Raw genomic sequence first — 26,991 nt, forward strand, 5'->3', positions numbered from 1 at the left:
TTAATTTCCTATTTTCAATTTTATTGAATTCTGCTCCAATTTTTGCCATTTTTTTCTTCTGCTGGTTTTGGGTTTATATTACTCTTCTTTTTCTAGTTTTTCCAGGTAGAAGCTTATATTATTAATTTTAGATATTTCTTCTTTTCTGATATGTGCATTCAATGCTATAAATTTTCCTCTAAGCACTGCATTTACTGCATCCCACAAATTTTGATAAGTTTTAGTTCCATTTTCATTTACAGTATTTTCAAAATAAGTTCTGGAGACTTTTTTTGGTCCATATGTCGTTTAAAAATGCGTTGTTTAAGGGCACCTGGGTGGCTCAGTCGGTTAAGCTGCTGACTTTGGCCCAGGTCATGATCTCACGATTGATGAGTTTGAACCCCACGTGGGGCTCTGTGCTGACAGCTCGGAGCCTGGAGCCCGCTTCGTATTCTGTGTCTCCATCTCTCTCTGTCCCTCCCCTGCTAGTGCTCGGTCTCTCTCTCTCTGTCTCTGTCAAAAACGATTTAAAAAAAAATTTAAAAAAAGAAAAATGTGTTGTTTAATCTCCAAATATTTTGGGATTTTGCAGCTATCTTTTTGTTATCGATTTCTAGTTTAATTTCACTGTGGCCTGATAACATAACTTACATGATTTCTATTCTTTTCAACTCATATAGATCTGCTTTATGGCTCAGAATGTGGTCTATCTTGGTGAATGTTCCATGTGAGCTTGGCGAGAATGTGTATTCTGCTGTTGTTGGGTGAAGTATTCTGTAAATGCTAATTAGATTCAATTGATTGATGGTGCTGTTCAGTTCAACGATAGCTTTATTATTTTTCTTTCCGTGTGTCTGTGTGTATCCCTGTGTGTTCTCTTCTTATGAGGACATCAATCATTGGATTTAGGGTCCACCCTAACCCTGTATGACCTCATATTAGTACAGCTAATTACATCTACAAAAAATCTTATTTCCAGATAAGGTCCCATTCTGAAGTTCCAGGTGAGCATGAATTTGGAGGGGACATTATTCAACCCACTACATTTACCCCATCAACAAGCTCCAGTATAATAAGAGTAGATTATGACTGGGGCGCCTGGGTGGCTCAGTCGGTTAAGCAAGCATCAGAACCAGACTCAGAATGACAATAGTTTTGGAATTACCAGGTAGGGAATCTGAAATAACTGTGATTAATGTGTTAAGGGCTCTAAAGGGAGAGGGAGACAGCCCGAAAGAAAGCGGATTGAAAGCCTGGAGGCATTGGAATCGTCTCCTTGCCCGTCTCCCAGGGCAGATAAGGCTCTGGTAAAGCAGTTCGCCTGGATTCAGGCCTTTGTTAAGGAGAACAAGACGCTCTGCTCTTTCAAAACCGTTACATTCTCCCTGCGTGTGTTTGAAAATGGTTACTTTTCCCTCCCCGTGCTTGACGCCTGGAGAAGTTTCCCTATTTTCACAGTGAGAGCCTGGTGGGGCTCCTGGAAGTAAATAAACCCGGGGAAAGTATTCCAGGGGTTTGTAACCTTCAGGCTAGTCTGCACCCAGCCTCTAGCAATTCATCAGACTGCTTGCGGGTTCCTACGGATTGCCGGCTCCCATGGTGACTTCTGTTCCCGGTGAGTCTCGCTTCTCTGTCTTCTCTAACCCCCTCTCTCCGGATTTCAGGCTGGTGCTTCACCCTATGACCTCATTTCTCCAATGCATCTAAGAAAAGCTGTTGATTTGCAGCCTGTTCACGGTTTTTTTCTCTTGGGGTTGGAAGTAGTTGACCTCCCAGCGCTCCACATGTAAGAGTTGTCTTGCGGTGGCTTTTTGTTATTCCGAATTATACAGTTTTGCCCTGCAGTTCCATCTTCCTACTAATTCTTCTTTGTTTCCTTTTTAAAGGCATTTCCCCTCTTCTGCCGAAGACTATAGGGAAACAGACATGCAGTAACAAGCGTAAGAAGCATGAGAAAGTTATAAAGGCCCAGAATCTTATAAACTGTCTCAGAGGAAGGACTTTGTGGTCTGTGATTCTGACTTCCCCTCTGGAAATTTGTCCAAGCCTCAGTAACTTCTTGTGTATCTGGCCTTAGGGAAGGTGGCCACTTCTCTTGCTCTGCTGACAGGGCATTTCTTAGCTTGGCTTTCTCAAAAAGTGTTTCTTGTGTGTTTCCCTGTCTCGCTGTTACCTTGTAAAGTTTGAGGCCCCAGGCTCAGTCTCTGTCCTTGAGAGCCACCTGCAGTCTTGCACAAGGCCAGGCTGTGATTCGGACTCTGGGAAAATGGACCGTCGGTTGAACTACATTCTTTCCCCCAGTTGGTTCGGTGTAGAACGAATCACCTATGTCACTAAAAGGCCACTTACTAGCACATAAGCCCAGGCATGTGTCCACGTGTTGATCCTCTGGGCCTGGCTCTAACAGGGACAGATGGCTCTGAAGAAGAGCTTTTCTGAATCTGTCAACTAGAAATTTGCCCACACTGTCAATGCGTGTTCATTGTAGAAAGCTTGGGAAATACAGACAAGTATAAAGGGGAACATAAAAATGATCCATGATCCCACAGTCACTATTTTTAGTCCTTTGGCCTTTTTACTATGCATGGCTAATACTCAGGGGGAAAGGATGAGGAGTTCTCTAGGAATCAGCAAAAAAATCAAGGACAGCTACTACCCGAATTGTTGTATCTGTATACAAAAAAGGATAACACAGTGGTTTAGGAAAGTGGCCGGGCAGGAACACAGCCTTTTTGGTCAGTTGTGTCCGGGTTCCAGATCTCAGGTCTGTCACTTACGGGATGACCTTGGGCAAGCTGCCTCTCAGTGTTTCAGTGTCCTCATCCGCAAAAGGAGACTAACACCAGCTAGCCCCCGGGGGGTTGGAGTTAATTAAATGATCTCGTGTACCTAAAGTGCTTTGTACAGTGCTGGGAGCAAAGTACTCAATAAATGGATCTATTGGAGGGAAAGAAGCATGAGGAGAAGGAACCGGAAACCGTGTACCGACATTGTGCCTGATCATACTTGCAGCCGACGATTTCCTGCCATTTTAAATGGGATTTATGGCAATTAGAGACCCAGGTTCCCAGGTTCCAGCGCGTCTTCACAGAGGAATGCCAGCTAATAAATAAAGGAGGAATAATAGAATTGGGTAATCACCATTCTGCAAAGACTCCCATAATGACCGATTCAGTCAACATCATCAACCTTTGCCAAAGCCATTGAGCAAAGCACCGTTGGGTACGCGATGTTCACGTGGCATGAAAGCATCTCTTGGCAGATTACGTTTTGGTAACAGTGGAGAGTTCTGTCAGACCTCGCCTTAACTAGACGCGCAAAATGAGCTTCATAAATAACGGGACAGACTAACATTATGTGCCTCCTGACGTGATCTATTAGGAAAGGGCACAACCTCACCTCGGTAGCATCTTGCCCCAAATAGTTAATCTGAATTATATCATGAGGAAGCCACTGGGTAAACCGAGATTGAGGGATAGTCCACGAGACTCTTAAAGAATGTCAATGTCGTGGACGACCAAAAGAGGTGGAGGGACAGCTCTACGTGAAACCCCGTTAAACAGTGTGGGAACCTTGACTGGATGCCACATGGTATTTTTTTTCCAAAAAGGATATAAATGACATTTAGGAGATGATTGGGGAAATTTGAATAAGGACTGACTATTAAATAATATTATTGTGTTCCTGCTATTATCGGGTGTGGTGATGGTATTTTGGTTATATAACAGAAGATCCTTCTTTTTGTAGAAGCAAGTCAAACATTTAAGGGTGAAAGCGAGCTTGTGTCTGCAATTTACTTCCAAAGTGTTCAGCAAAAAAAGGTGTGGGTATACACATGTATGTGTATATATATAAAATTGGTGACAGGTAACCAAGTATTTGTGTCTTTCAAGTTTTTTGCAAGTTTGATATTTACAAAAACTAAAAGTTCATAATAAAACCTAGCTTCCAGATGAATGCTAGGACAAGACTTCCCACTGGCCTAGGCATCGGGCGTCCCTCCTAAGGAAAATTAGAGAGCATTTGGTGTAAACGCTGAGGCATAATTTTTTCTGGTTGCATTTTCCTGTGTGTCTCCTTCTCCTTCTTCTTTTTAAAATGTTTATTTTATTTTTGAGAGATAGAGCACGAGCGGGGGAGAGACAGAGAGAGAGGGAGACACAGAGTCTGAAGCAGGCTCCAGGCTCTGTCGGCACAGAGCCCGACGCGGGGCTTGAACTCATGAACCGTGAGATCATGACCTGAGCCAAAGTCGGACGTTCAACTGACCGAGCCTGGTGTTCTTTTCCTGTGTGTCTTCTTTATGAACATCTGGTCCATAAAAGGTGAAGTGTAATCATTCTCTACGCTTGAATTGTGTTTGGTCTTGCTTTACAGTTCCAAGAAGATTTCCATTGAGCTAATGTTTCATAGGCCCCCAAGTAGTGATACTACTAATGTGTCACTATATTTGGACACTGGGACTGTCTCAAATAGGCTCAGGAGAGGGTGCAGTGAGAAGAAGCCTGTGTTTATATTGTGGAAATTTCACAATTATGTGGGAAGAACAAGGCGTCTGTGTGACAGCCGCTTTCCTTCCCAAGAACATCGGATCCCCTGTCATACATGCCCCTAACAATGACTCAGACCTGTTGTCACATCAAGGAAACGCAGCAAGTAGGAAGTTAAGATCTTTTTACTGGGTGATGCCTGAAGAAATAACACATAACAGCTAGACGACTAGCCACGTAGGCTGGTTTGTATTGTCTTACACGATGTCAGTAGCGGATTCCGAATTATTCTTTTCTTTGCCCCTCAAAGCAGATGGAGATTATCATTTCACAGGAAGCATGACTGAGATGGAATGTCAGCTCTTGGTGACAGAGGAAATTACTGTCACGTAGTACATGGAGAAGGATAGTGGAGGGAGTTCAAAAGATGAATCTGTCCCTAACTGCAGCTGCATCAGGGACTGGCGTATTAGGTTCTTTTTGCTTTTGCCAATTCCAATTATTTGCTGACGACTGGTCCTGGAAGACTATGTTAAGAAGGACTCCTGGCTCAAGCAGGCAGAGTGCGGTAGCTGACTAGTGATGTTTGTGTTACGATTAAAAAATATATATTTATTTATTTATTTTGAGACACAAAGAGGGGGGCATGGGAGAGGGAGCTTGAGCAGGGGAGGGGCAGAGAGAAAGAGAGAGAGAGAGAGAGAGAGAGAGAGAGAGAATCCCAAGCAGGCTCCACACTCAACGTGGAGCCCGGCTCGGGGCTCAATTCCACAACCATGAGATCGAGACCCGAGCTGATCAAGAGTCAGACACTTAACTGACTGAGCCATGCGGGTGCCCCTGTGTATGATTTTTGAAAGACTACCTTGGTTTGCGTGTCACGCTCGCCATCTTTGAGTTCCCAACACAGACTACATTGAATGCTTTTGAAACACTGAAGACTTCAAAAAAGCATTTATTAAAGTAATGGATCATAACAATATCTAATATTTGTGAAGCATTTGCAGTGGGCCGGGCAGTAACCTAAATGTTGTGCATGGATTAACTTAATCGATCCTCACCACGATTGATGAGGTAAACGCCATTCTGATGCTCGCGTTGCAACCAAGGAACTGAAGTCGGCTTCCTCAGGTCTTTGCTCACCTTGTCAGTAAGCTTTTTCTGGTTATTGTATTTCACATTTCAACCCCCATCACCCTTCTCTGCTTTAGTTGTCTCCTTGGCACCTGCCACCCTCCTGACCTTGTATATATGTTAGTTAGTTATTCTCTGTCTTCTCTCCTTGGAATGTAAGCTCCTGGAGGGCTGGGATTTTTGTTGGTTGGATGATTTGGTTGGGTTTGCCTACTGCTATATTTCTAGCAAAACTTCTTCCTTTAAAAATATTTGTTTTAAGTTTATTTATTTATTTAGAGAGAAACAGACACAGTGTGAGTAGGGGAGGGGCAGAGAGAAAGGGGGAGAGAGAGAGAGAGAGAGAGAGAGAGAGAGAGAGAGAATCTCAAGCAGGCTCTGCCCTGCCAGCACAGAACTCGATGCGGGGCTCTAACTCACGTCCTGCGAAATCATGACCTGAGCCAAAGCCAAAAGTCGGACGCTTAACTGACTGAGCCACCCAGGTGCCCCTCTGGCACCTTTTCTAAGTCACTGCCTGGCACTTTATAGGTGCTCAATAAATCATTGTGGAATTAAAGAATGAGGCTTAGAGTAGTTAAATACCTTACCCCGAAGGTCATATAGCCACTTAGTGTGACAGGTGAGGGGGCAGGGGAGAATCTCATGGTTGGCTTTCTGTTGGGCAGTTGAAAAGAATACCAAATATGGCAAAGAGCCCCAGAGACCACAGAGAATATGAGGTTTACAGATTTTGAGAGGAAATTGGAGAAGAAGGGGCTGGTCTTCCAGCCAAAGAGGCTTCCGGACTGACAGAGCAGGAGCATCTTGGGTATGAGGCGCTAGGTTGTCCACACTGGGGGGCTTCCACTGAAGAGAGACGAGGCTGGAAATTGCAGCCTGCTGGGATGGAGACAAAGGAGGCTTCCTGGGTGGGGACACCTGGGGCCATGTGGATGCCCAGGCTGTTCACACTCACACCCCTCTCTCCAAGGATTTTGTTTTTTGTCTCAAGAACAAATAAATTGGGAGATGTTGACAGTGCACAGAAGCTACTAGGAGGCTTCTGCCAATGACGTGGAAAGAAGGGAAATAAGACTGTTGTCCGAAAGCTAGGGGTTAAAATCAACAGATAATGGCGTCTAAGAGCCCTAAGCTAAGTTTCCTTCGGGAGACCGAATGGCTCCTGGGCCAGAACAAGGGCTTGGCTGTCATTGTGAGAACACTGAAAAAGGGCAATTGTCACGGATGGGCCACTGGCAGCCCCGTCTACCCTCTGTCGGGGGTGGGCTGGGGGAGACCAGGCCCATGGGTCTGCGTAGCCTATCTGATGCCAGGGGAGGCTCTTGTGGACGCGATTGTCAGGCTGTGTAGCCATGGTTGGAAATAGTCAAATCACAGAACTTGCTCAGATGCCTTCTGGTTATGATTTCACTTCCTGGGGATCTCGGCTCAAGTGGAACAAGGTCTTCTCATCAGAAGGTCCTGTAGCCTTGGGAGCTGTGGTTCTCAGAATGAGCTTGGCTAATGTGAGCTCCATGAGGCCCACCCATCAGATCTCTGAGCCTCCAGGCCTGCAGGACCTCCCTTGGGAATACCCCCAGGGCAGGTGGCTCCAGGAGACCTGGGAGACCTGGTCATGTGTAGATTCAAACTTATTCACCTCAGGGTCTTTGATGAGGTCTACACGGGGCGTATGTAGCCTGGACGTTTCTTACCTCTACAGCGTCCCGGGTGATCCTTCTTGCCTTCAATGCTCTCATTACAGTCCCAGGGACCCAAGATACACAGACTTTTACCAGGTTCTCTTCCCTGATAGCGTCTGGAAGCTGTATCAGTTTTCTTTGGCTGCTGTAACAAATGACCACATATTCAGTGGCTTAAAACACCACAAATTTATTTTCTTACAGCTCTGTAGGTTAGGAGTCTGACATAGGTCACACTGGGTGAAAATCAAGAGGTTGGCAGAACTGCATTCCTTCCGGAGCTTTCTCCAGGGGAGAACCTATTTTCGTGGCTCTTGAGGCGTCCAGAGAATGCTCTGTTCGTGGTCCTTGGCTCTTGGCCCCTCCATCCATCTTCAAAGCCAGCAACAAAGGGTTGGGTCCTTCTCACATTGCACCCCTCTGACTTTCTCTTCTCTCTCTCTTCCACTTTTAAGGACTCTTGTGGTTATATATGGTCCACCTGGATAATACAGGCTACTCTCCCTATTTTTAGGGCCCGCTGATTAGCAACCTTAATTTCATCAGTGTCCTTGATTCCCCCTGCTGTGAAACATAACACATTCACAGGTTTTGGGAATTGGTATGCGGATATCTTTGTGGGGAGGGTGTTATCCTGCCCACCTCAGAAACCCTGAGGAATGCCCCATGGTCCACAAAATCTTCCTGGTTGCTGCTGGTCACTTCAGCTGGCGTCTCTCCTTCCTCACCTCTGGCCACCTCAGAACTAGCTTCTCTGGGGTGTCCATTCTCCTTGAGAGCCCAAGGGTGGGCGCAGGCATCACCCCGATTCCCCAAGACTCAGTTAAAATAGGATGAAAAGATCACCATAACAACTGGCACCAAGTGTCCTCTTAGCCAGGGAAGCATCTTGACAACTGTGAGGGCAGAAGGTGGGACCTGAGGGTGGAGGTGTCAGCATGACCCTGGGTCACAACTCAGGGGCTTGAGATGGAGGGAGGGAGAGAGGGAGAGATAGAGAGAGAGAGAGAGAGAGAGAGAGAGAGAGAGAGAGAGAGAGAGAGAAGGGTCAGGAAAGCAGTGGGGTGAGAGAATCCTGCCAGAAAGAGGCTAGGACCCATGTGGAAGCCGGCCTGAGGCTGTCCCCTAGGGACAGAGTGGCCATGGCCATTTTAACTGGGGACATGGTGGACTGAGAAGCCAAGTTTGTATTTCTGGGACATGAATCCTCCCCATCTCTCTGTAGCCCCCAAACTTCAGAAATGCCCAGAACACTGATGACTGCCTGTGGGCGGGGAGTCTTGGCGGAACTTTGGGGAAAGGCTAACAAGCATGGTGGCCAGAGGGGTTCATGGAGGTGTCAGCCACCCCTGCCCTGGGAACTTGCAGAAAATCTGGGAAGGCTTTGGCCATCTGTAGTCCATGGAACAGAACATCCCACGGAGGGCTTTCCTTCCCCAGACCCTTGAGGTCCAGAAGAGCCAATCTCACCTAGAGCTCAAGGGATGGCTAGAATCCAGCTGACTTTGAGATCTCATAGCTAAAGCCAGGCTGTACCCTTCAGCCATACATTTCTGAAGGTATGGGGATAACAGGAGGGCATTCCAATGTGAAGAACTCTCAAGGTGGTCACCAGGTTTTCAGGCTCCCTGTGCCCAAGCTACCCTACATCAGGCTTCCCCCTCTCTGTAGCCTAACAGTCCCCTAGAGGACTCACCTTTGACCATGTGGTCTCTACCTGAAGTCCAGTAACCCCCTCTGTCCCCAGTGTAATCTTCTCAGGGCCCAACAAAAGGGAGAAACGTTCTTTCTAACTCTCCCTTCTTACATTCCAGGCCACTCCAAACTACATCTAGTACAAAATGGAACTGACAGATGTTTGTGTTCCTTGGGGCCAAAGAGTAGGTAGGCTATTTTTAAGGCTCTTGATACATGTTGCCAAATTGCCTTCAGAAATCACCTGAGAATGTCCTCCCTACAGTTCTGCCGCCACTAAGGACTGCCATTGAACAAATCTCTGCCAATTTGATATGAAAAAAAAAATCTCATTTTCATTTTCAGTCCTTTGCTTACATGCGAAGAAATATACACACTATCTCTTTTGAATGGGATGAGTAATAATGAAAAGCCTATTTCAAATGTCATTAAGCCTCTGTTTAGATATGAGACAAAATTTCAATTCATATGAAGAAGGGAAGGTGCTGTTATCTGTACAGCTTTTGAGAGTTTGGGCTGGGGGAGGGAAAGGAGAAAAACAAGAGGAAAGCAAGGAAGAGGAATGAGAGGAGCAGAAGAAATAAAAGTGGGAAAGAAGACGTAAAAAGGCAAAACCTCAGAACTGACAAAAAAAAGGTTTTCTCTTTTTTTTTTTTCAACGTTTATTTATTTTTGGGACAGAGAGAGACAGAGCATGAACGGGAGAGGGGCAGAGAGAGAGGGAGACACAGAATCGGAAACAGGCTCCAGGCTCTGAGCCATCAGCCCAGAGCCTGACGCGGGGCTCGAACTCACGGACCGCGAGATCGTGACCTGGCTGAAGTCGGACGCTTAACCGACTGCGCCATCCAGGCGCCCTGGGTTTTCTCTTTTTAAATGGAGTTCAGAAAAGGAAGAGCAGGAAAAAAAACTGTATAAATTGCTCTTTCCATGGGCTTCTTCAAATAAATTGTAAGCAGTGCAATGAGCTAAAAGAAAAAAAAAAAAAAGAAAGAAAGAAAGAAAAAAGAAGCCCTGGAGACGTCAAGTCCAGCACGAGCTCTGTGACTGTGCTCTTATCCTTCACACTGGAGCATGGCTGGCTGGTTACGTCCCAGGTACAGCTGACTCAGGTTCAAGGTTGGCCGCTTCTGCACACCTCACAATTTCCATCTCCCTGCGTGGTTGTTTCCCACTGCCGGTGTCAATGCTTTCACTTTGCCATTTTCCATTCACAGTCATAAAACCGTAAAGACATGCCTCCGTGAAATAGTCCCGTGACCGGCAAAACCACGGTGGTACAGGCCAAGAGGGGCAGGCGCACTGCCAGCTGTTGGACGCCACGCAGGTGCTCCAGGCCGTAGTTCAAAACGCAGATTTGTCTCTGGATTGGGTGTTGGAAAGGGGTGGAGGGCGTGGGTCTGTGTTGCGGACAAGGGTGATAGGGCTGTTGGAAAGTTGAGTCTACCAAAATCAAACATGGGGAAGTTGAAAGCAGATTAGGTCAACCACGGTTAAGCATCACCAACCTATGATGATTCTCATTTACTTTGTGGGGCTCATTCACGTATGTGACGGAGGGGTTTAGTTTGGAAGCATGTCTCAACCCTGGTAGAGTCCTGAAAGGACCACACTGAGCTCCCACCTGGTGTGGTGCTGACTGGCCCAGGACGTCCCGAGGGTCTAACGGGCCAGTCCTGTTTGCTTGTGTCTCTGCCAGAGCAGAAACTCTGCCCGGGCTACAGCCGGGCCCGGGTGTGGTTTGCTGCAGGACCTCACCCTGCCTCCTCGGGACCCTGTGCCCAGCTGCCACCACAGTCAACTCCTACCAACCATCTTTCATGGATTTCTTCTCTTTGCCCGCTCCCACTGACCTCGTGACATCTCAGCCCAGTACTTTAGGATGCCTCTCTTCTGTGAAGGACACTTTTTTAGTTTATTAAAGTTTATTTATTGAGAGAGAGGGAGGGGGGAGAGAATACATGGAGGAGGGCCAGAGAGAGAGGGAGACAGAGAATCTCAAGCAGGCTCCATGCTGCCAGCAGCCAAGCCCGCTGTGGGGCTCGAACCCACAAACCATGAGATCATGACCTGAGCTGAAGTCAGACGCTTAACCGACTGAGCCACCCAGGCGCCCCAAAGACCCTTTTTAATGCAACCATCATGTGCCAGCATCATAGGAAACAAAGTTGAAAGTCACTTTAATATCATCTACCACTCAATCCATACTCAGATATCCAACCCCCCCTCCCGCCCCCAGCCTCCTGGAAACCTGCTGCGTCCTCAGGCAGCTGCCTCCCTGACCTCCCTGACACTCGCTCCCGCTCTGTGTCTCTCAAATCCCAGCCACGCAACCCCACCTCCCCCTAACGCGGGGCTTTCCTGACCCCCCGCCCTCCACCGTGTTTCTGCACAGATCCCCTGAGCCTCCGGCTCTTCAGTGTTCTCTGTGCTTTGTTGGTGACCAGGATCGGCTAGCACGGAGAAGAGCCCGGGGCCCGGGGCAGCAGGCACCATCCGTCCTTCCCTTGGAGGCGGGGGGAGGAAGGAAGCGGTGCGGGCTCCCGCAGCATGGTGAGAACGTAGGCCCCGTTTGGCAGAGGAGGATATGGGGGCATCTTATCTGTTCAGGTATCTTCCTTCTGCACCAGGCAGCGCCTGCGGTTGGGACGGAGCCTTAATTCAGCACCGCACTGCATCCGCGGGGCCTAGTGCGGCACCTGTTGCCCGCAGGGCCTCTAGAAGGATTCCTGGCGTGAGCATGGGCCGGGGGGGGGGGGGGGGGGCCCTCTGTGGTGACGCTGGGCCAGTGGCCTGTGCCTGAGGGGTCGTGATGAGCGAGCCCGATGTAAATTTGTGACAGAGCATTCGGTTATATTCTTCCCGCTCCCGAGAAAGTCTGCACCTCCTGGCTGACATCACTCAGTGCTGAGTCATTCTCGGGGCTCCCACTCACGCTGGCATCCTCGCTCTCGCCCTGAGGAGGAGCCCTCGCGCTGTGGCACAGTCATCTCGGCTGTGGGCTGTGGATGTTTCCCTCTGAACTAACCGCAGTGGTTACTGGAACCATGTCCCCTCCAGTCCCCTCCGCGAGTTTTCTGCCCTTCATCTCTAAACTTGGGGGGTTTCCCCGGGGATTCGAGTCACGCTCATGAGGCCGGCACGCCTCCCAGTCCCCAGACTCAGGTGTGATGGGACCACAGTCGCCTTCAGTTTTTCCAGGATCTAACTTCTGTTCTGAGGACCCCGGGCTTGGTTAAGTCAGGATTTCTCCTCTTTCCCCAGGATTGCATGAGTGCGGGGGTGAGGCTGTGTAGGGAGTGCGGGGCCGGTCAGACTCCAGTCCTTGAGACTTCTTGGATCCATGCTGAGTGACATCCACAGAGGTGGTCTGGGCCATCAGCTCCCACAGGCTGTGTTAACCAGTCCCCATTCCTCCCAGCTTGGATGCTCAGCGGCTTCCTGCCCCTTCACAAGCTCAGGGTTCAGCTATGGCCCCTGATAAAGAACCCCAGAGCTGACTGGATGAGGCACCTCATGGTTTTCCACTCACCTTTGGGTGCACAGAGGTCAGACAGGTGCTCCCATGCCGGGCTGGGCCGCTGGGGTCCCTGGGAGGCTTGACACACTGCCCCGGTCTCTACCTGGGCAGGGGGAGCATCCCCACCGTCCTCGCTTTCGGATCCCCACACTCCACTTGGGGCTCGGTCAAACCAACCCCCCCGGGGCTCTGCTCCCTTTGTGGGCACAGAAGAGGCAGGCACGGGGCTCCCTCTCAACGACCTGCCAGCATCTCGGGGTGTTTGCAAGGGAGCCATTACCGTGAGGCAAGTGAGGCCAGGAGGGGTGTGGAGGTCAGCAAAGAGCAGGCAGAAGACCGACAGTGGCCTCGGGGCCTTGACAACTGTTGGAGAGAAGCTCTGTGCCCTGTGGGGCCAGAGTGGCCATGACCCAGGGGTGGCCCGATGGGGTTCAGGATTCCTCGGGCATTTGCTAGGGGACAATGAAGGATCTAGAGGAGAGACTTGAGGGTCAGCTGCTCTTGGGAGGTGAGTCCACTAGCCGCCCCCCCCCCCTCAACCCCCAAACAAGGTTTTCTAGTCCCGGTTGTTAAGCTCACAGAAGTTCTAGGAAAAACCATAAAGTCACATGTGGGAGGGATGTTGATTCACCCCTTTCCACATGAGGTTTGCCCCGTCTGGTGTCCAATCTTAGGTAACTTTCATCACTGCCCTGGGCAGCCTTCTCCAGGTCCTTCCTGGAACCCCAGTAGCCCAGGGATGTTGCTATGTGAGTGACAAATGATGAAGGTGTCATAGCGGAGAGGTTTCTTGCCTGACTCTTCTCACTTGTCCTTACTACTGGGCCTGGGGGAGGAAGGCAGGCAGAACAGGACTGGCCTGGGGCACCCCATGTCGGGCTCACCACGTCCCAGCCCAGAGCCCGAGGAGGACTCAGCTCTCCAGACTCTTGCTTCTTGACTCCATCATTACCTCTGTTGTCTTGACCCCCGGCTCCCTGGGCCGGGGATGCCCAGAGACAAACATGGGACCCCTGTCCATTCCAGAAAATTCCTGAGTTCATACATCTCAGTTCCTGAATCCACCCAAGCTCAGAGACTGGCTGAGCCTCTTGACTCCCCCGTGGAGGGACTCCTGGGGGAGGGAGAATGTGCACAGGAAGGTGGGGCCACGCCAGAGCACCAGCTAGGCAGGTCTCAGCAATGTCCCTGGAGGGAACCAGCCAGGATGCTGTGCCCCCCAGGCCCCTGGATGGGGTCTACTGGGCTGGCTTAGGTTGTAGAGAGGCTTTGCCCTGGGACAAACACACCTATTTGCAGCCCAAGCGCTGCCTCTGACGGCCTCCGTCAGGGCCTCGGTTTCCTCATCTCTGCAATGGGCACAGCTGTGCTGCGGGCAATTCTCTGTCAAGAATTCTCCGCCTCTGAGGTCACAAGGACAAATCCTAAAGCAACACAGGCCGATGGACCTTAGATTCCAGAACCCTGGGGTCAGGTTCTCACCTGCTCCCTGGCAGCAATGAAGAAAAAGCAGCCCTACTATTACCCTACCCCCCGGCACTCCCCCTTCCCTTGCCTCTTCCCCCCTACCTGCTGCCCTCCAGCCCTGCCTCCTGCAGGCCCCCACTCTGAGCCCTTGGCCCGGCCCTCCTCCTGCTGGCCCACCTTGCCTGGCCAAGCTCCTGCCTCTCACCAGCTGGCCCCCTCCTCACCTGGATGCCCACAAGGCCCACTGTCCCCACATGCTCCCTGGAGTCCCCTGTTGCCCCTGCTGTCCTGCCCTGCCAGCCCCCCTTCCCCACTCTACCTCCCCTTTTGCTGCCTGGCCTCCCTCTCTGCTCTTCACTCTTCCTTTGCCCTGGACGCCCCTCCTGGCCCTTGTCTGGCCTCCAGCCACCTGGGCAGACTGCTCAGCCGCCCCTACTCCCCTCCCACCCAGTCACCTCCTCCCATCATCTCCCCACCCTCGGGCCACCCTGCAAACCGTCCCAGGGACCTGGCCCTCCTGCCAGTGGGCACCTGGACCTCTCAGGGCTCCGTGAGTGGGGCACTTGCTGGGCGCAGGGAGCAGCACAGGCCTGGCAGGTGTGGGGCAGCCTCGAGGGCCCTCCGGTGCTCCAGGAAGCCCCCATCTCCAGAGTGAGCTCTCAGCCACGTGGGGGTCTGGCCCGGGTCACCGGGTAGGTGCCCCTCCTCGGGATCGGTCCATAGGCCAAGGAAGAGGTGACAAACAGCTTCGTGTCCACACTCGAGCCCCTCCAGGCTCTCAGAGTTACCACTGGGAGGGGGTGGCTGGGCTCAGTGGACTCAGGGGATCTTTCCCTGCAGGGCCGTTCCCTGCCCTGGGGCCAAGCGGGCTGGCCTCCCTCATTCAGAAGGGGCAACGGTGCCCTGTGCCTGGTACACACCCCATTCTCCAAGCCAGCCTCCCCAGGAGACAGCGACCAGGGCTCCCTATGGCAGAGGGAGGCTGTGGCAGCGGGGGGAGGGGTGTATGGTGCTGAGTGCTGGGTTGGGACCCTTCACTGAGCAAAGCACCCTGCTCACTGAGGGTCCTGGCCCCTCAGAGGGCAGCTGCTTAGCTTTGTGGTTGTAACCGGCCATCAGTGTCCTGCTGTGGCAGGGTGTGCTCCTGCAGCCTCCCTGGGCCGGCTGTAGGCTCCTGGGTGTTGTGGGAGAGAATCCCAGCTGGAGGTGAAGGCTGTCTTCAGGGGCTTCTCTGAGCCTCCCGGGCCTCCTGGCCTCCACGCTGTGCTCAACTCCCTTCCCTGCAGGCCCCAGTACAGCCAGAGCTATTCCTGTTTTCCACCCAGGACAGAAGCAAGAACAGGCTAGACCAGCCAGAAATGGGGGCATCCGTGTTTGTACTCTCCTGTCTGCCCGGCTGGGCCACACAGCCTGAACTGTGCAACAGGGATACTGGAATCCGGAGGAGAGTAAGTGAAGATTCCAGGTACTCTTTTGACTTGATCCTCCCAGTTCCTGTGCAACAATGACCCAGCTCCTTGGAGCCACGGGGAAGGACTCCTGTCACCTAGAGCACCCCAGCCTCCTGCCGGCGGCAATGTAAGCGCTGGGTTCTCAGAGGCTCAGCCGGGCCCCAGGGCTAAAAAGGGCTCATTGTTCGCTGGTCCATCGTTGTCCATCTTGCAAGCTTGTTCTCTTAGGACAAGCTTCCAAGGTGCACGCTGCTTCTTAGCCCAGGTGGGGAGATGGGAATCACATAGCCGACTGTCCTTCCCAAGGGCTATTTGGAGGTAACATTTAATGAGCTCTTAAGAAAGGCCAGGCTCTCCTGCTTTAACTGGGAGTTGTTTACGGAGACCTGGAAGAGAGGCAGCTGGAATCAAAGTTCTTATGAACAAATGGTTGGACGTTGAGGCCTTATTTCCTCTCACCCAAAATGATGTCCTTCACGGCTCAAGAGGAGCAAAAAGAAACAAGGCCATGAGACTTCATGGAGAACTTATGGCTGCCCCAGTGCCTCGACGGTGCCTGGGTACAAGGGCCCAAAGCCTCCTCCTGCTAGGGATTCTGTAGAGTTTCATAGTTTCCGGAACTGGGAGGATCAAGTCAAAAGAGTACCTGGAATCTTCACTTACTCTCCTCCTGATTCCAGTATCCCCAGCACCAACCAGTAAAAGTACCCCAGCCTTTCTTCCCTTCAGATGAGACGCCCTCAGGAACGAGCAAATGTTTTTCAATGCGATATGAAATATTTGTTGAAACCATTTCCTCGAGAAACGGGGCCAAAGGCCAAGGTATGCAGGGCTGGCTCAACCATTTTTCGGTCATCTGATTATAGAAGGAGAACTTTGATCGTACCTCTTATATATTTTAGGAGTAGTAAACAGCATTACATGGTCTTTTGTAAAGAAAACCGATCCCGTCTGAAGCCCAGCCTGACAGCTTCCCTTCGAGAGGAAGCTCGGACTGTCCTTGCCTGGCTAGCTTTTTATGTGAGGTTTCACCTGAGCCCCCCCATTCCTAATATGAGAACAACTAACCAAATTTTAAAGGATTCAGACATCTTGCTCTCTTGGATAAATTCTCTGTTTTATTTGGTGATTTCATCAGCAGCTACACTGTGTAGTTTATGGATTTTGAGAGATTAGCATTCATATTCTCCTGGTTGAGGACTCTTGCCACGTGATTTTTTTTTTTTTTTAACAAGCCAGGGCAAGGCTTTTCAATGGGTTACAGTTTTACCCAGAATCCACACACAAACAATTACAAATTGTTACATACTATGTTTTTATTTAGTGTTTCCAATACATGTCATATTTTTCAATATATATCAACCTAGAATCTGGGCCATCTTATCCAAGGAAACCAACTGAAAACTTGTTAAGTTTGTGTTTAATTTGTTAACATGTGTTTTACAATTTATTTTTTTTTTTATTTAAAGTTTTTAAAAATGTTTATTTATTTTAGAGAGAGACAGAGTACGAGCTGGGGAGGGGCAGAGAGAGAGGGGGAGACACAGAATCCGAAGCAGGCTCCAGGCTCCGAGCTGTTAGCACAGAGCCCGACGCGGGGCTCGAACCCACGAACTGTGAGATCATGACCTGAGCTGAAGTCGAACACTTAACTGAGCCACCCAGACGCCCCTGTTTTACAATTTCTTACTAAGCTTAGGAGACCTGAGATCTGGCTCAAGTTTAGACCAAAGAGTTATATAGGAAGAATCATCATAAATATTACTTACCACGTAGTCTCCAGGCAAACCACCTAATCAGCCTATGGTAACTTGGGTGCTACAGAAGATTCCGGTAATTCATTTTTGTGTTATGACAAGCTTTGACCAATTTATCTTTAGGGATCTTGCTGGACTCAAAGTTTTTATAGACAATTGATTTCTATAAGCTGAAACCTACTTCTTGATGCTTTCCTTGCTGCTCTGAGTGAGTAGGACCACGAAAGGCATCGCTGTCAGTAAGATGTTCTTGATTTCCCCTCCCGAGATTTAGTACTGGCCCCTCCTCACTTCAAGGCTCCTTCATGTATTGACTAGCCCTTTGCCTTGACCTTCCTTTGCCTTTTGTGACTTGCCTTCTACCTCTGACCAGCTCCTTTCTGTCTTCCCGGGTTCCAATCTGTCTGCCTTTTACTAGTTCTCTTCCCCAGAGTTAGCTCCTAGATTATTTTCTTACACTCTGAATTCTTTTCTACAACCCTGCAAGCTTTCTCCACTGTCCTCACCCTGATGACTCCTTCTTCTATATCTCCATGGAGAGTGGGTGGCATCTTTGGATACCCCAAATCCTTGGGTCCAAAATGGAACCACTTTCTCCCCAGTCTAATCCTGGAACCCAATGCTGCCTCTCCTTTTGAATTCCCCCGTGACCCATCCAGTCCCAGCGTCAGAAACCTCAGAGTCATTGTGGACTCCACAAACAACCTCCTTGCTCTCACCTAGTTCATTTTGGTCCCCCCCGTCTCCTAACCACTACTGGAATCCCCATTTCCTTCCACCTGTCCTTCACCCTCAGTTCAGGGACCATCTCCTCCAAGAAGACTTAGACTCAGTTCAGGGACCATCTCCTCCAAGAAGACTTAGAGTATAAAGCAAGTTTTATTCATCTGTGTATCTCCAGTGCCACGCATAAATGCTTTAATGCTTTATCAGTGAACCGGAAACATCATACTTAAAAGTTGGATCTTTCTGAAATGGCAAATTGGCAGGAGTGTGTCCCCCAGCATCAAACTCAAGAAACAGGACTCATTCTGCTTCTACAAAGAAGATATCTTTAAACACTTGGGATGGTGACTTTATTCTCTGTGGATGGCTAGATTTAATGTTTATTTGCCCATTTTATGGAAGCGTAGGGAAAGACTGTTTCCTCTTCTCGCTTGCATTTTCTCTCCTGTGTGTTTCCCATTAAATTGTCAACTGCTTGTTTATTTGCATAGTTGTCATCATAGTAAAAAATTCCATCCAAGTGTATTTCCTTCAAGTTATGGTATAGCTTATGTATTATTCCATTTAGCTACAAATCGAATACATTTCATTTCATGCAAGGTACACCATAATTAACCAAATGTTCACTATTGTAAGCACTGTGATTTTCATTTCTCATATGTAATTCTCCATAGGATTCATTCTTCAGTCGTTTGTTTTTATTGGGTTTGGGACGCTTTGAAAACCAAATGTCTCTTGGAATGAAGGCTGAAGGAATATTTTCAAATTTTTCAACTGCGTCCTGAGGTAGCCGGGAGGTCTGGGGACGTCTCCTTGCTTGGCCCTGCCATGAGTAATTGGATTATGCCACACGGTGGAAAAGTGACTATGTCAGTGTCACTGGCTCAGGCCAAATTTGCAAGTCCCCTGGCTCTGTCCTCTCTGGGGGTCTGCTGAGCGATCTGTCACCTTTTCTCCCGCTAAGGGCCCTGAGCATGGGGTGCTTGGGATGCCGGGACTGCCGATGGGGGACAGACAGGTGGCCACGAGTCTGCTGGGCAATAATGGAGCTGCATAGGATCTAAGGGGGGTGTTCAGGGTGTGCTTCCCTGGGAGTGCTAGCTCTGTGTGTGTGTGCATATGCGTACTTTTTCTGACTTCAGATCTCCTTACACATTTGTGTGATGTGTGTGAGTGTGATTTGGTGCGATGTGATAAATACAGGTACAGTAAAGCATTGGATTGCGAATGACTTGTTCTGCGAGTGTTCCACAAGACGAGCAAACGTTTATAATACATCTTAACTTGATGAACAAGCCACGTCTTGTGATACAAGTAGTATCGGGTGCCAAATGTCGCCAAATGTCACAACCGAGCCCACGGTTCTCTCTCTCTCTCTCTGAGGGATTGTGGGTGATCATCTCCCATACTAGGATGCTCTGTCTCAGGCTGTGGTGTTTGGCAGAAATCAGTGATTTTCAGAACGTTGGAAGGTGCCCACAACTGGGACTAGTGTATTTTTTTGTCACTTCAAAGCACCTACGGACAGTCTTTTGCTTTTCCAGACACGAGTGAGCTTGGGAATACTTTGCTTCATTCTAGGTCAGGCTGCCTGCGGAGAGAGACCCTTTCCTCCGCTACCTGATTGCCAGTTACATTAAACACATGACAAGAGTGGATTAACACTGTACCGTAGTCAACATCCGTTGATACGATGGCCCCCATGCAGAAAAAGATTCCACCGAGCCGATAACGGTGCTTGCATTAGTGATAGCGAAAGTCGTCCCACACAACAACTCTCCTCTCATCTCCCTCACAACCAGCCACAGAGGCTTTCACAGCTAAGTGCAGGTCAATGTGTTTCTTTTTCTTTGTATCTTCTTTATTATGTTGTATTATGTTACAGCATTGCGATCACTTTTCTATGAATACTTTTGGGGTGTGGAACGAATCATACGAATCATCTGCGTTTCCATGGTTTCTTCTGGGGAAATTCGCTTTGACGTACAGGTGCTTTGGATCACAAGCGTGTTTCCGGCACGAGGGATGCTCGCGAACCAGGGTCTTACTGTATTTGAATACGAGTGTGTCTGTGGGAGAATGAGAGCACGTGCGCGTGTGTGTGTGTGTGCGTGCGCGTCCTTGGAGGTGTGTGCGTGAGGTGGGGGTGGTCCCTGTGCCTCTGTACATGTATGTTCGGGTGCGTCTGTGCGCGTTTCTAGGTTTGGGTGTATCTCTGGGTGTATACGTGTGGGGGGGGGGGTACGTGCCCCTGTGCGTGTGTGTCTAGGGGTGGGCGTGCGTGATTCTGGCTGTAAGCCCGTGAAGATCTGAGGGAAGACCACCACACGTAGCACAGTGATTCGGGACTCGGGGACTGAACTAATTGGGCAAAGCCCCCTTAATGGCAAGGTGGGATGCTGCCCGTTTGAGGCTCCCTAAGAGCCATGAAGAAGGAAAGACTTCCTGACGGAGAAAATAGTGAGCAGACACGTGGAGTCCCATCACCCTTTGCTGCCTGGGCCCCTCATCCGCACAGGAGGCCCGGCTGGGGCTGGGGGAGGCCGCCGGCCCCGGGGACCACACACCCTCCTTTCCACAGGGCTGCCTCGTGTAACCTGAAGCCCCTTCTCTGATAGGTTCCAGACCTTCTCACATGCTGACAGCCAAATGCAGCCCAGGTGACTCACAGCCCCTTTGTCTCGCTGTGGTGCGGGGAGACTTTTCTTGGAAATGTGTTTCACTGCGGCGTTGAGGCCGGGGTGCCTGCCAGCCCTCTGTGAGGGCAAGGGGAAAAGTACCTGCTCCACCCCCAAGTGTGTGCTCTCAGACCCCGGAGACGCTGCAGTGAAGGCTGCTGTGTGTGCTCACTTGTCTGCGTGGAGAAAAGGAGGGGCCCGTGTGCATTCTGGAAGCCAAAGAGGGTCAGGGCATGCTGGGCACAGTCAGCTAGAAGCAGAGACCCCGGGGCCAAAACCCCAACAGGACAATGTCCTTCCCTGGGGGTGAGGTAGGGCAAGAAACTCACAGAATGAAAAGAGGGCCGGTCCCCAAAGCTTCCTCGCTGACCCGTGGTGGCCAGCTCATCCGTGTTTGTCAGGGGCTGTCCTGGAGATCCAGTATCCCAGGGGTCCCCACAGCCTCGGGCACCCAGGATAGTTGGTCACGCCAACCCCATCCCAGGTAGCACTGGGGTCTCCCGAGAGGAAGCTGCCTCTTGCCCAGGAAGTATCCTCACTGAGTGCATTGTGTGGGGCCCAAGGGTTGGGGCACGTCTGGGGATTTTGCTCAGCACGCTCAGATTGGTCAAGTCTGGGTTTTCCTGCTGCTTCTGGCCTGTGTCCCGCTTCCCTGGCCCCAGGAACTTGGGGTTGGGGCTTTCAGTGGGAGATTCAGGCTGGTAACAGCTGTCAGTCACCTCAGTTTGGTTTCCACACCTACCTCCCCGAGGTCCGGGGGCAGAAAAAGCCAATGGAGCTGGGGCGGGGAGGGGGTTGCTGCTGAGAGAGGGGTTCGGAACCCAAGCAATGATTTTGACATTGTTGCACTTCTCTTGGTGAGAGAAGTGTGAGAGGTCCTGCCCCTTTTGCAGACCGGGGTTTTGTGATTCTAGAGCCAGGGCTGGGGTAGAAGCCACCAAGTTCTGTCATCTGAGGAGGAAGGCCATCCATCAGCCTTTTGGGTAAAAAGGTTCAGAGGAGAAACAGCCAGGGCAGTGAAGGGTCCCCCCAGACAGGCAGCACAGGTGCCCAGGCCCGTGCCCCGTGAAGGCCAATGAGCTGTTAGCGGCGAAAGGGAGTTTATCAGGTGGGCGAGGAAAGCGTCTGACCCCAGGTGGCAATCTGGTCAGGCAAGGGGGTGGGGGCAGGATGGGGTGACCAGAGTCCCCTCTGGTATGGCGGGAGGCTTTAAGGTGGCTGTAGACATGACCTCAGAAACGAAAGCCAGGGACTTCTGAGGCCAAGCTTGGCTAGGGAAGGCCTGGCAATCCTTGGCCGAAGTACCCAGACATCCCTTCCTGACTCCTCCCTGTAAACACCCATGCCCTAATGTCATGCAGCAAGGCGTCCCCCCTCCCCACGCTGCCACAGCCTCCCTCTGGTCAGGAGGGAGCTCAGGAGACAGCCCTGGTCGCTGTCTCCTGGGGAGGCTGGCTTGGAGAATGGGGTGTGTACCAGGCACAGGGCACCGTTGCCCCTTCTGAATGAGGGAGGCCAGCCCGCTTGGCCCCAGGGCGGGGAACGGCCCTGCAGGGAAAGATCCCCTGAGTCCACTGAGCCCAGCCACCCCCTCCCAGTGGTAACTCTGAGAGCCTGGAGGGGCTCGAGTGTGGACACGAAGCTGTTTGTCACCTCTTCCTTGGCCTATGGACCGATCCCGAGGAGGGGCACCTACCCGGTGACCCGGGCCAGACCCCCACGTGGCTGAGAGCTCACTCTGGAGATGGGGGCTTCCTGGAGCACTGGAGGGCCCTCGAGGCTGCCCCACACCTGCCAGGCCTGTGCTGCTCCCTGCGCCCAGCAGGCGCCCCACTCACGGAGCCCCGAGAGGTCCAGGTGCCCACTGGCAGGAGGGCCAGGTCCCTGGGACGGCTTGCAGGGTGGCCCGAGGGTGGGGAGATGATGGGAGGAGGTGACTGGGTGGGAGGGGAGTAGGGGCGGCTGAGCAGTCTGCCCAGGTGGCTGGAGGCCAGACAAGGGCCAGAAGGGGCGTCCAGGGCAAAGGAAGAGTGAAGAGCAGAGAGGGAGGCCAGGCAGCAAAAGGGGAGGTAGAGTGGGGAAGGGGGGCTGGCAGGGCAGGACAGCAGGGGCAGCAGGGGACTCCAGGGAGCATGTGGGGACAGTGGGCCTTGTGGGCGTCCAGGTGAGGAGGGGGCCAGCTGGTGAGAGGCAGGAGCTTGGCCAGGCAAGGTGGGCCAGCAGGAGGAGGGCCGGGCCAAGGGCTCAGAGTGGGGGCCTGCAGGAGGCAGGGCTGGAGGGCAGCAGGTAGGGGGGAAGAGGCAAGGGAAGGGGCAGGGGAAGGGGGAGTGCCGGGGGGGAGGGTAATAGTAGGGCTGCTTTTTCTTCATTGCTGCCAGGGAGCAGGTGAGAACCTGACCCCAGGGTTCTGGAATCTAAGGTCCATCGGCCTGTGTTGCTTTAGGATTTGTCCTTGTGACCTCAGAGGCGGAGAATTCTTGAGAGAGAATTGCCCGCAGCACAGCTGTGCCCATTGCAGAGATGAGGAAATCGAGGCCCTGACGGAGGCCTTCAGAGGCAGCGCTTGGGCTGCAAATAGGTGTGTTTTTGTCAAGGAACCAGAAAGAGGTGGGGTCTGGGAATGGAGCGAAGAATCCCGGATCAGGCTGGAGGGCCGGACTCAGTAAGAGAGCCAGGCTGCAGACACATCCGGGCAGCTGGAAGATGCTAGACCTTCGGCCGCCGGGGAGACTGTCCTTGTCTTACCATCTTCTTAAGTTGGACTCTGAGGGTGTGGTTTAGGCGAGGCCTCGGGACCTCATCATACTGGTGTCATTCACACTCATTCATCACGTCCTCTTCTCGTAGAAGACGGGTGGGTCCAATTATTGCAACGAATCCCGAAAACTTTGCCCTTCCATAATAGCTTTCTCTTCATGTAACATGACGTGGCTTCTATGATGGAGTTTAACGTGCTTTCACAGAATTCTCCATGGTTTTAAAATTGTTTAATGCGTAAATTAAGACTTCTGGTCACCTTAGAATGAGGATCCACCCAGTTCACGGAGAATTTTCTACCTTCAAAATCAACAAGGAGAGGATGAATTTTTGTTCTTGTGACATCTGCTGACCTTTTCTGTGCCCTGCGGCCACCTCTCAGAAACCACAGTGACAGCTTGAGGGAGTAGAGTCCCCTGAGGAGACAGGTGGGATGGGCTGCAGGTGGGGGTGAGTTCCTCTAAGCTGCAGAAGCACCTTGAGGTTGTTGGTTGGGTGCAGACAGCACTGGTTTGAGGACAAAGGGCCTGAAGGTCATGCCTGACTCGCCAGATTTTCTCTGTGAAGCTGGAGGCAAAGGTGTCGTGGATGTGGGGAGCTGGGGGAGCTTGGCACAAGGGCTGACCTTCGGCCAAGAAGGGTTGCTGGAGCCCTAAGCCCGCCATTTCCAGCCCCAGCTCGGCTCTGTGCTCTTGGGGCATGTGTAGACTCGTGACTCGGCCTTGCTGCACCTCAGTTTCCCCACCTGTAAATGAGGCTAGTGATAGTCTACACCTCATGGGTGGTTTGGAGAATGTACTGAGTTTATTTATAAAGTGCATCGCTCACTGACCCTTGGGACTCCCGATATAAATGGTGGAGGGTTGTGTCTCTGTCATTAATGAAGTCTCCTTGCAGGGCTGGGGTGATAGCGGTGGTGGGACGGGCAGGTGTTTGATGACAATAAGTAAGCAGAAAGGAGGACTCCATGTGGGGGGCAAGAGGCGCTCGGGACAAAGGGCTTTCGCCTGAGAGTGAGAGTGTTTCCTTCACCCCAGGGAGGTCGGGGGGGGGGTGCTGGGACCCCTATAACTCTGACCTGCCGGGCACTAGGTAATGGAGAAGTTTTTAATCCTCCAACCTAGGCTAAAAAAAAAAAAAATTAATTCAGAGATTTCCAGGAAGGAAATGAATACCATACTTACTCTAACTGTGGAGGAGTGAAGATACACACATTATCGAAGTGCCCAAGACAGTTTACGGGAACAGAAGAAAGTACTATTAACACCCAAATCGACAATTTCCATGCAGCAAAACAAATATAAAAATGTGTGCCCGTGGGGAGGGGTCGGGAGGGGTGGTGTGGGGAGAAAACATGTCACAAAAAGTAAGACAGACATTTAATTCTCTCTCTCTCAAAAATAAATAATAAAAAATTTAAAAAAATTTTTAAAAAAAGGAAACATGAAGAGAAAACGATTTCAAAAGGATCCACCCTTTCCAACCCCCAACATGTCCCTAGGAAACATACAAGTGCAACCCAATAGCTGCGGCTTCTAGCCCGTGACAGGTACAGAGAAGCCGGGGGGAGGCTATAGGCCAGAAGCCCCCAGGGCCCAGGCAGGAGTGGCAGGGAGCCCCGATTGCCAGGTGGGAGCAGAGGAAAGGCCTGGAAAGTCCTGCACCCCCACAGGGCATTGGGGAGCCTGAACTAGAAGCTCTAGTGTTAACCTGGGGGCATCCACTTCGGGTCCTGAGATGTTCCGAGGCTCCCTAGAAGTGCCGGCCTCTCGTGTATAAACCACAGAACCTCTCCTCCCCTGAGTGCAACCAGAGGGGAGGCTTTGGGTGTCTGTCTTTTCCAGAACCCCACGGTCTTTACAACCTTCCCAGTGAAGGGCCCTCTCTGCCTGATGTGGAATTTCGGCCTCTGGCTTGAAGACAGCCTTTGCTCAGGGGGACTTGCCCCCTCCCCCAATTGGGGCCATAAATGGCTACAGGCAGGACGATGCAGGGAGCAGGGAGCTCTGAAAGAATTACGAGAGCCGTGGCAGAAACGGAAGGAAAGCCCACACCCAGTTGTCCAGAACTTCAGGCCTGCAACCTCAATGCTACATTTCCAGTGAGAATCAGAGGGGGCGTGTGGGAGGGGAAGGGGTGAGTTCTAAAGGGTTGCTGCCCCCTTGTGTGTTTTACTCCACCCTGCCTCGACATTGTGAGTTGTGACCTTGAAGCTGCCAGCCACCAGGTGCCCACTTCCAAGGAGGCCGAAACTTTTCGGTCTGTAGGGGTGGCTATGACGGCCCAGCTGTCTTTTCAAGCAACTAGGGGGGTAGGGCAGCGTGGGGGCGGTCCTTGGGGACTCGGTTCAGACCCCAGGAAAGGACCTCATTTCTGCTCCAGTGGAGTCGTACAGGCTAAATGCATAGGACGAGCTTGGGGACAGAACTGTGGCAGAGCCTGAAATTTTGGATCAGAGGGTGGAGGGCACAGAGGGGCTGGACCCATTCCCCTCTTCCTGCCTTTTGGTCCTCAGTTTCTCCTGCCCCCCCTTCTTTGCTGAGGCATCCTCATTTCTGGGACCCCCCCTGCCCACCGCCTTCAGTTTTTTATGTTGTTCTTTTTCCCGGAGACCATTGAGGCTGACATAATGGCAGTGGGGGCTGGGGGGGTGGGTCTCAGCAGCCTCAAGCCCCGCACCCCTCTTGTCACGCCAGCTCCTGAAAACAGTTTTTGAGAGAGGTGCTACCGTCTGTCTTGATCACCAGTGCCCGGTGCAGAGTCTTGATCAACGGATCCTTGTTGGCTAGATGAATGTATGAGTGCAGTTTCCAGAAGTTAGGCCAGGAGCCAAGCTGACGTAGTAGCTACGTGAGGTTGTGGCTACTTGAACCTGGGGCTGTCTGAGGCTCTCACTGGAACCAGGCTGCCTCAGATGACGGCGACCCCCTTCCCCTCCCGACTCCTTTCCCGTTACTGCTGTTGCCCTCACCCCACCCTGGCCCTGCCACCCGAGTGGGTCTGTCCTGTGTCCAGTGCCTGAACTGCCCATCTCACCGTAGCTGGATTTGGGTGGCTGTTGGAAGAAAGCCACTATACTATAAAGCCAGAGCTTTCTCTCTGATGGGATGGTTTCCTGTCCACCGAATTTGTTCCCCGGGTCCTCTGAGCACCCTGCCTTTATCCTGTCTGGCCAGCCCCCCCAGTCTCGGCTCCAGCTAGCCCCCCATGTCCCCAGGCTTCAGCTGCACAGAGACTCCTGGCCTCACCCAAGATGTCAATTTCCTTCCTCCTTTTGTCTGCACTTAGGCTATTCTCTGTGCTTCTAGCATCTTCTGTCCCTACTTTGTCCCCCGTCCCTGGTCCCTGAGCAACTCCCCCTGGTGGGATCGGGGGGCATCCTGATGGCTCTGGCCCAGCTCTTACACCCTGTGATGCCCCCAGTGGGCAAGTCTTCGTCTCTGGAGGAGACGCTCCATGAGTACAGGGAGAACTTCAGTCGCTGAAGGAGGAAATTTAAGCAGCATCAGGAGAGGGTGTGGTGAGTCCCCAGGTGCCGAGGAGCCGCCCTTTGCCAAACCCAGAGTGGCTCTTTCCTCACCCTACACGCAAGTGACTCTGGAGCTCAGATGCTACCCCAGGACACCGGTAAGGTTGGAGGTCTGAGCCC

The 26,991-nt window shown here is 51.5% G+C and overlaps 1 protein-coding gene across 2 annotated transcripts in view; it reads left to right on the forward strand.

Annotated features, from left to right (window-relative positions):
• The first annotated feature begins 1,465 nt into the window (after positions 1-1,465).
• Positions 1,466-26,991, forward strand: part of GPR55 (G protein-coupled receptor 55) — a 44,017-nt gene continuing 18,491 nt past the window's right edge. For both annotated transcript variants that reach the window (XM_047873628.1, XM_047873629.1), the window contains exon 1: positions 1,466-1,597. Coding sequence is in view for 1 of the 2 variants with exons in the window: in XM_047873629.1 (XP_047729585.1) it covers positions 1,579-1,597 (19 nt within the window). In the remaining variant the exon portion in view is untranslated. The remainder of the gene's footprint in view (positions 1,598-26,991) is intronic.

This window comes from Prionailurus viverrinus, chromosome C1 (genome assembly GCF_022837055.1).
Source record: "Prionailurus viverrinus isolate Anna chromosome C1, UM_Priviv_1.0, whole genome shotgun sequence".
Classification (NCBI taxonomy): domain Eukaryota; kingdom Metazoa; phylum Chordata; class Mammalia; order Carnivora; family Felidae; genus Prionailurus; species Prionailurus viverrinus.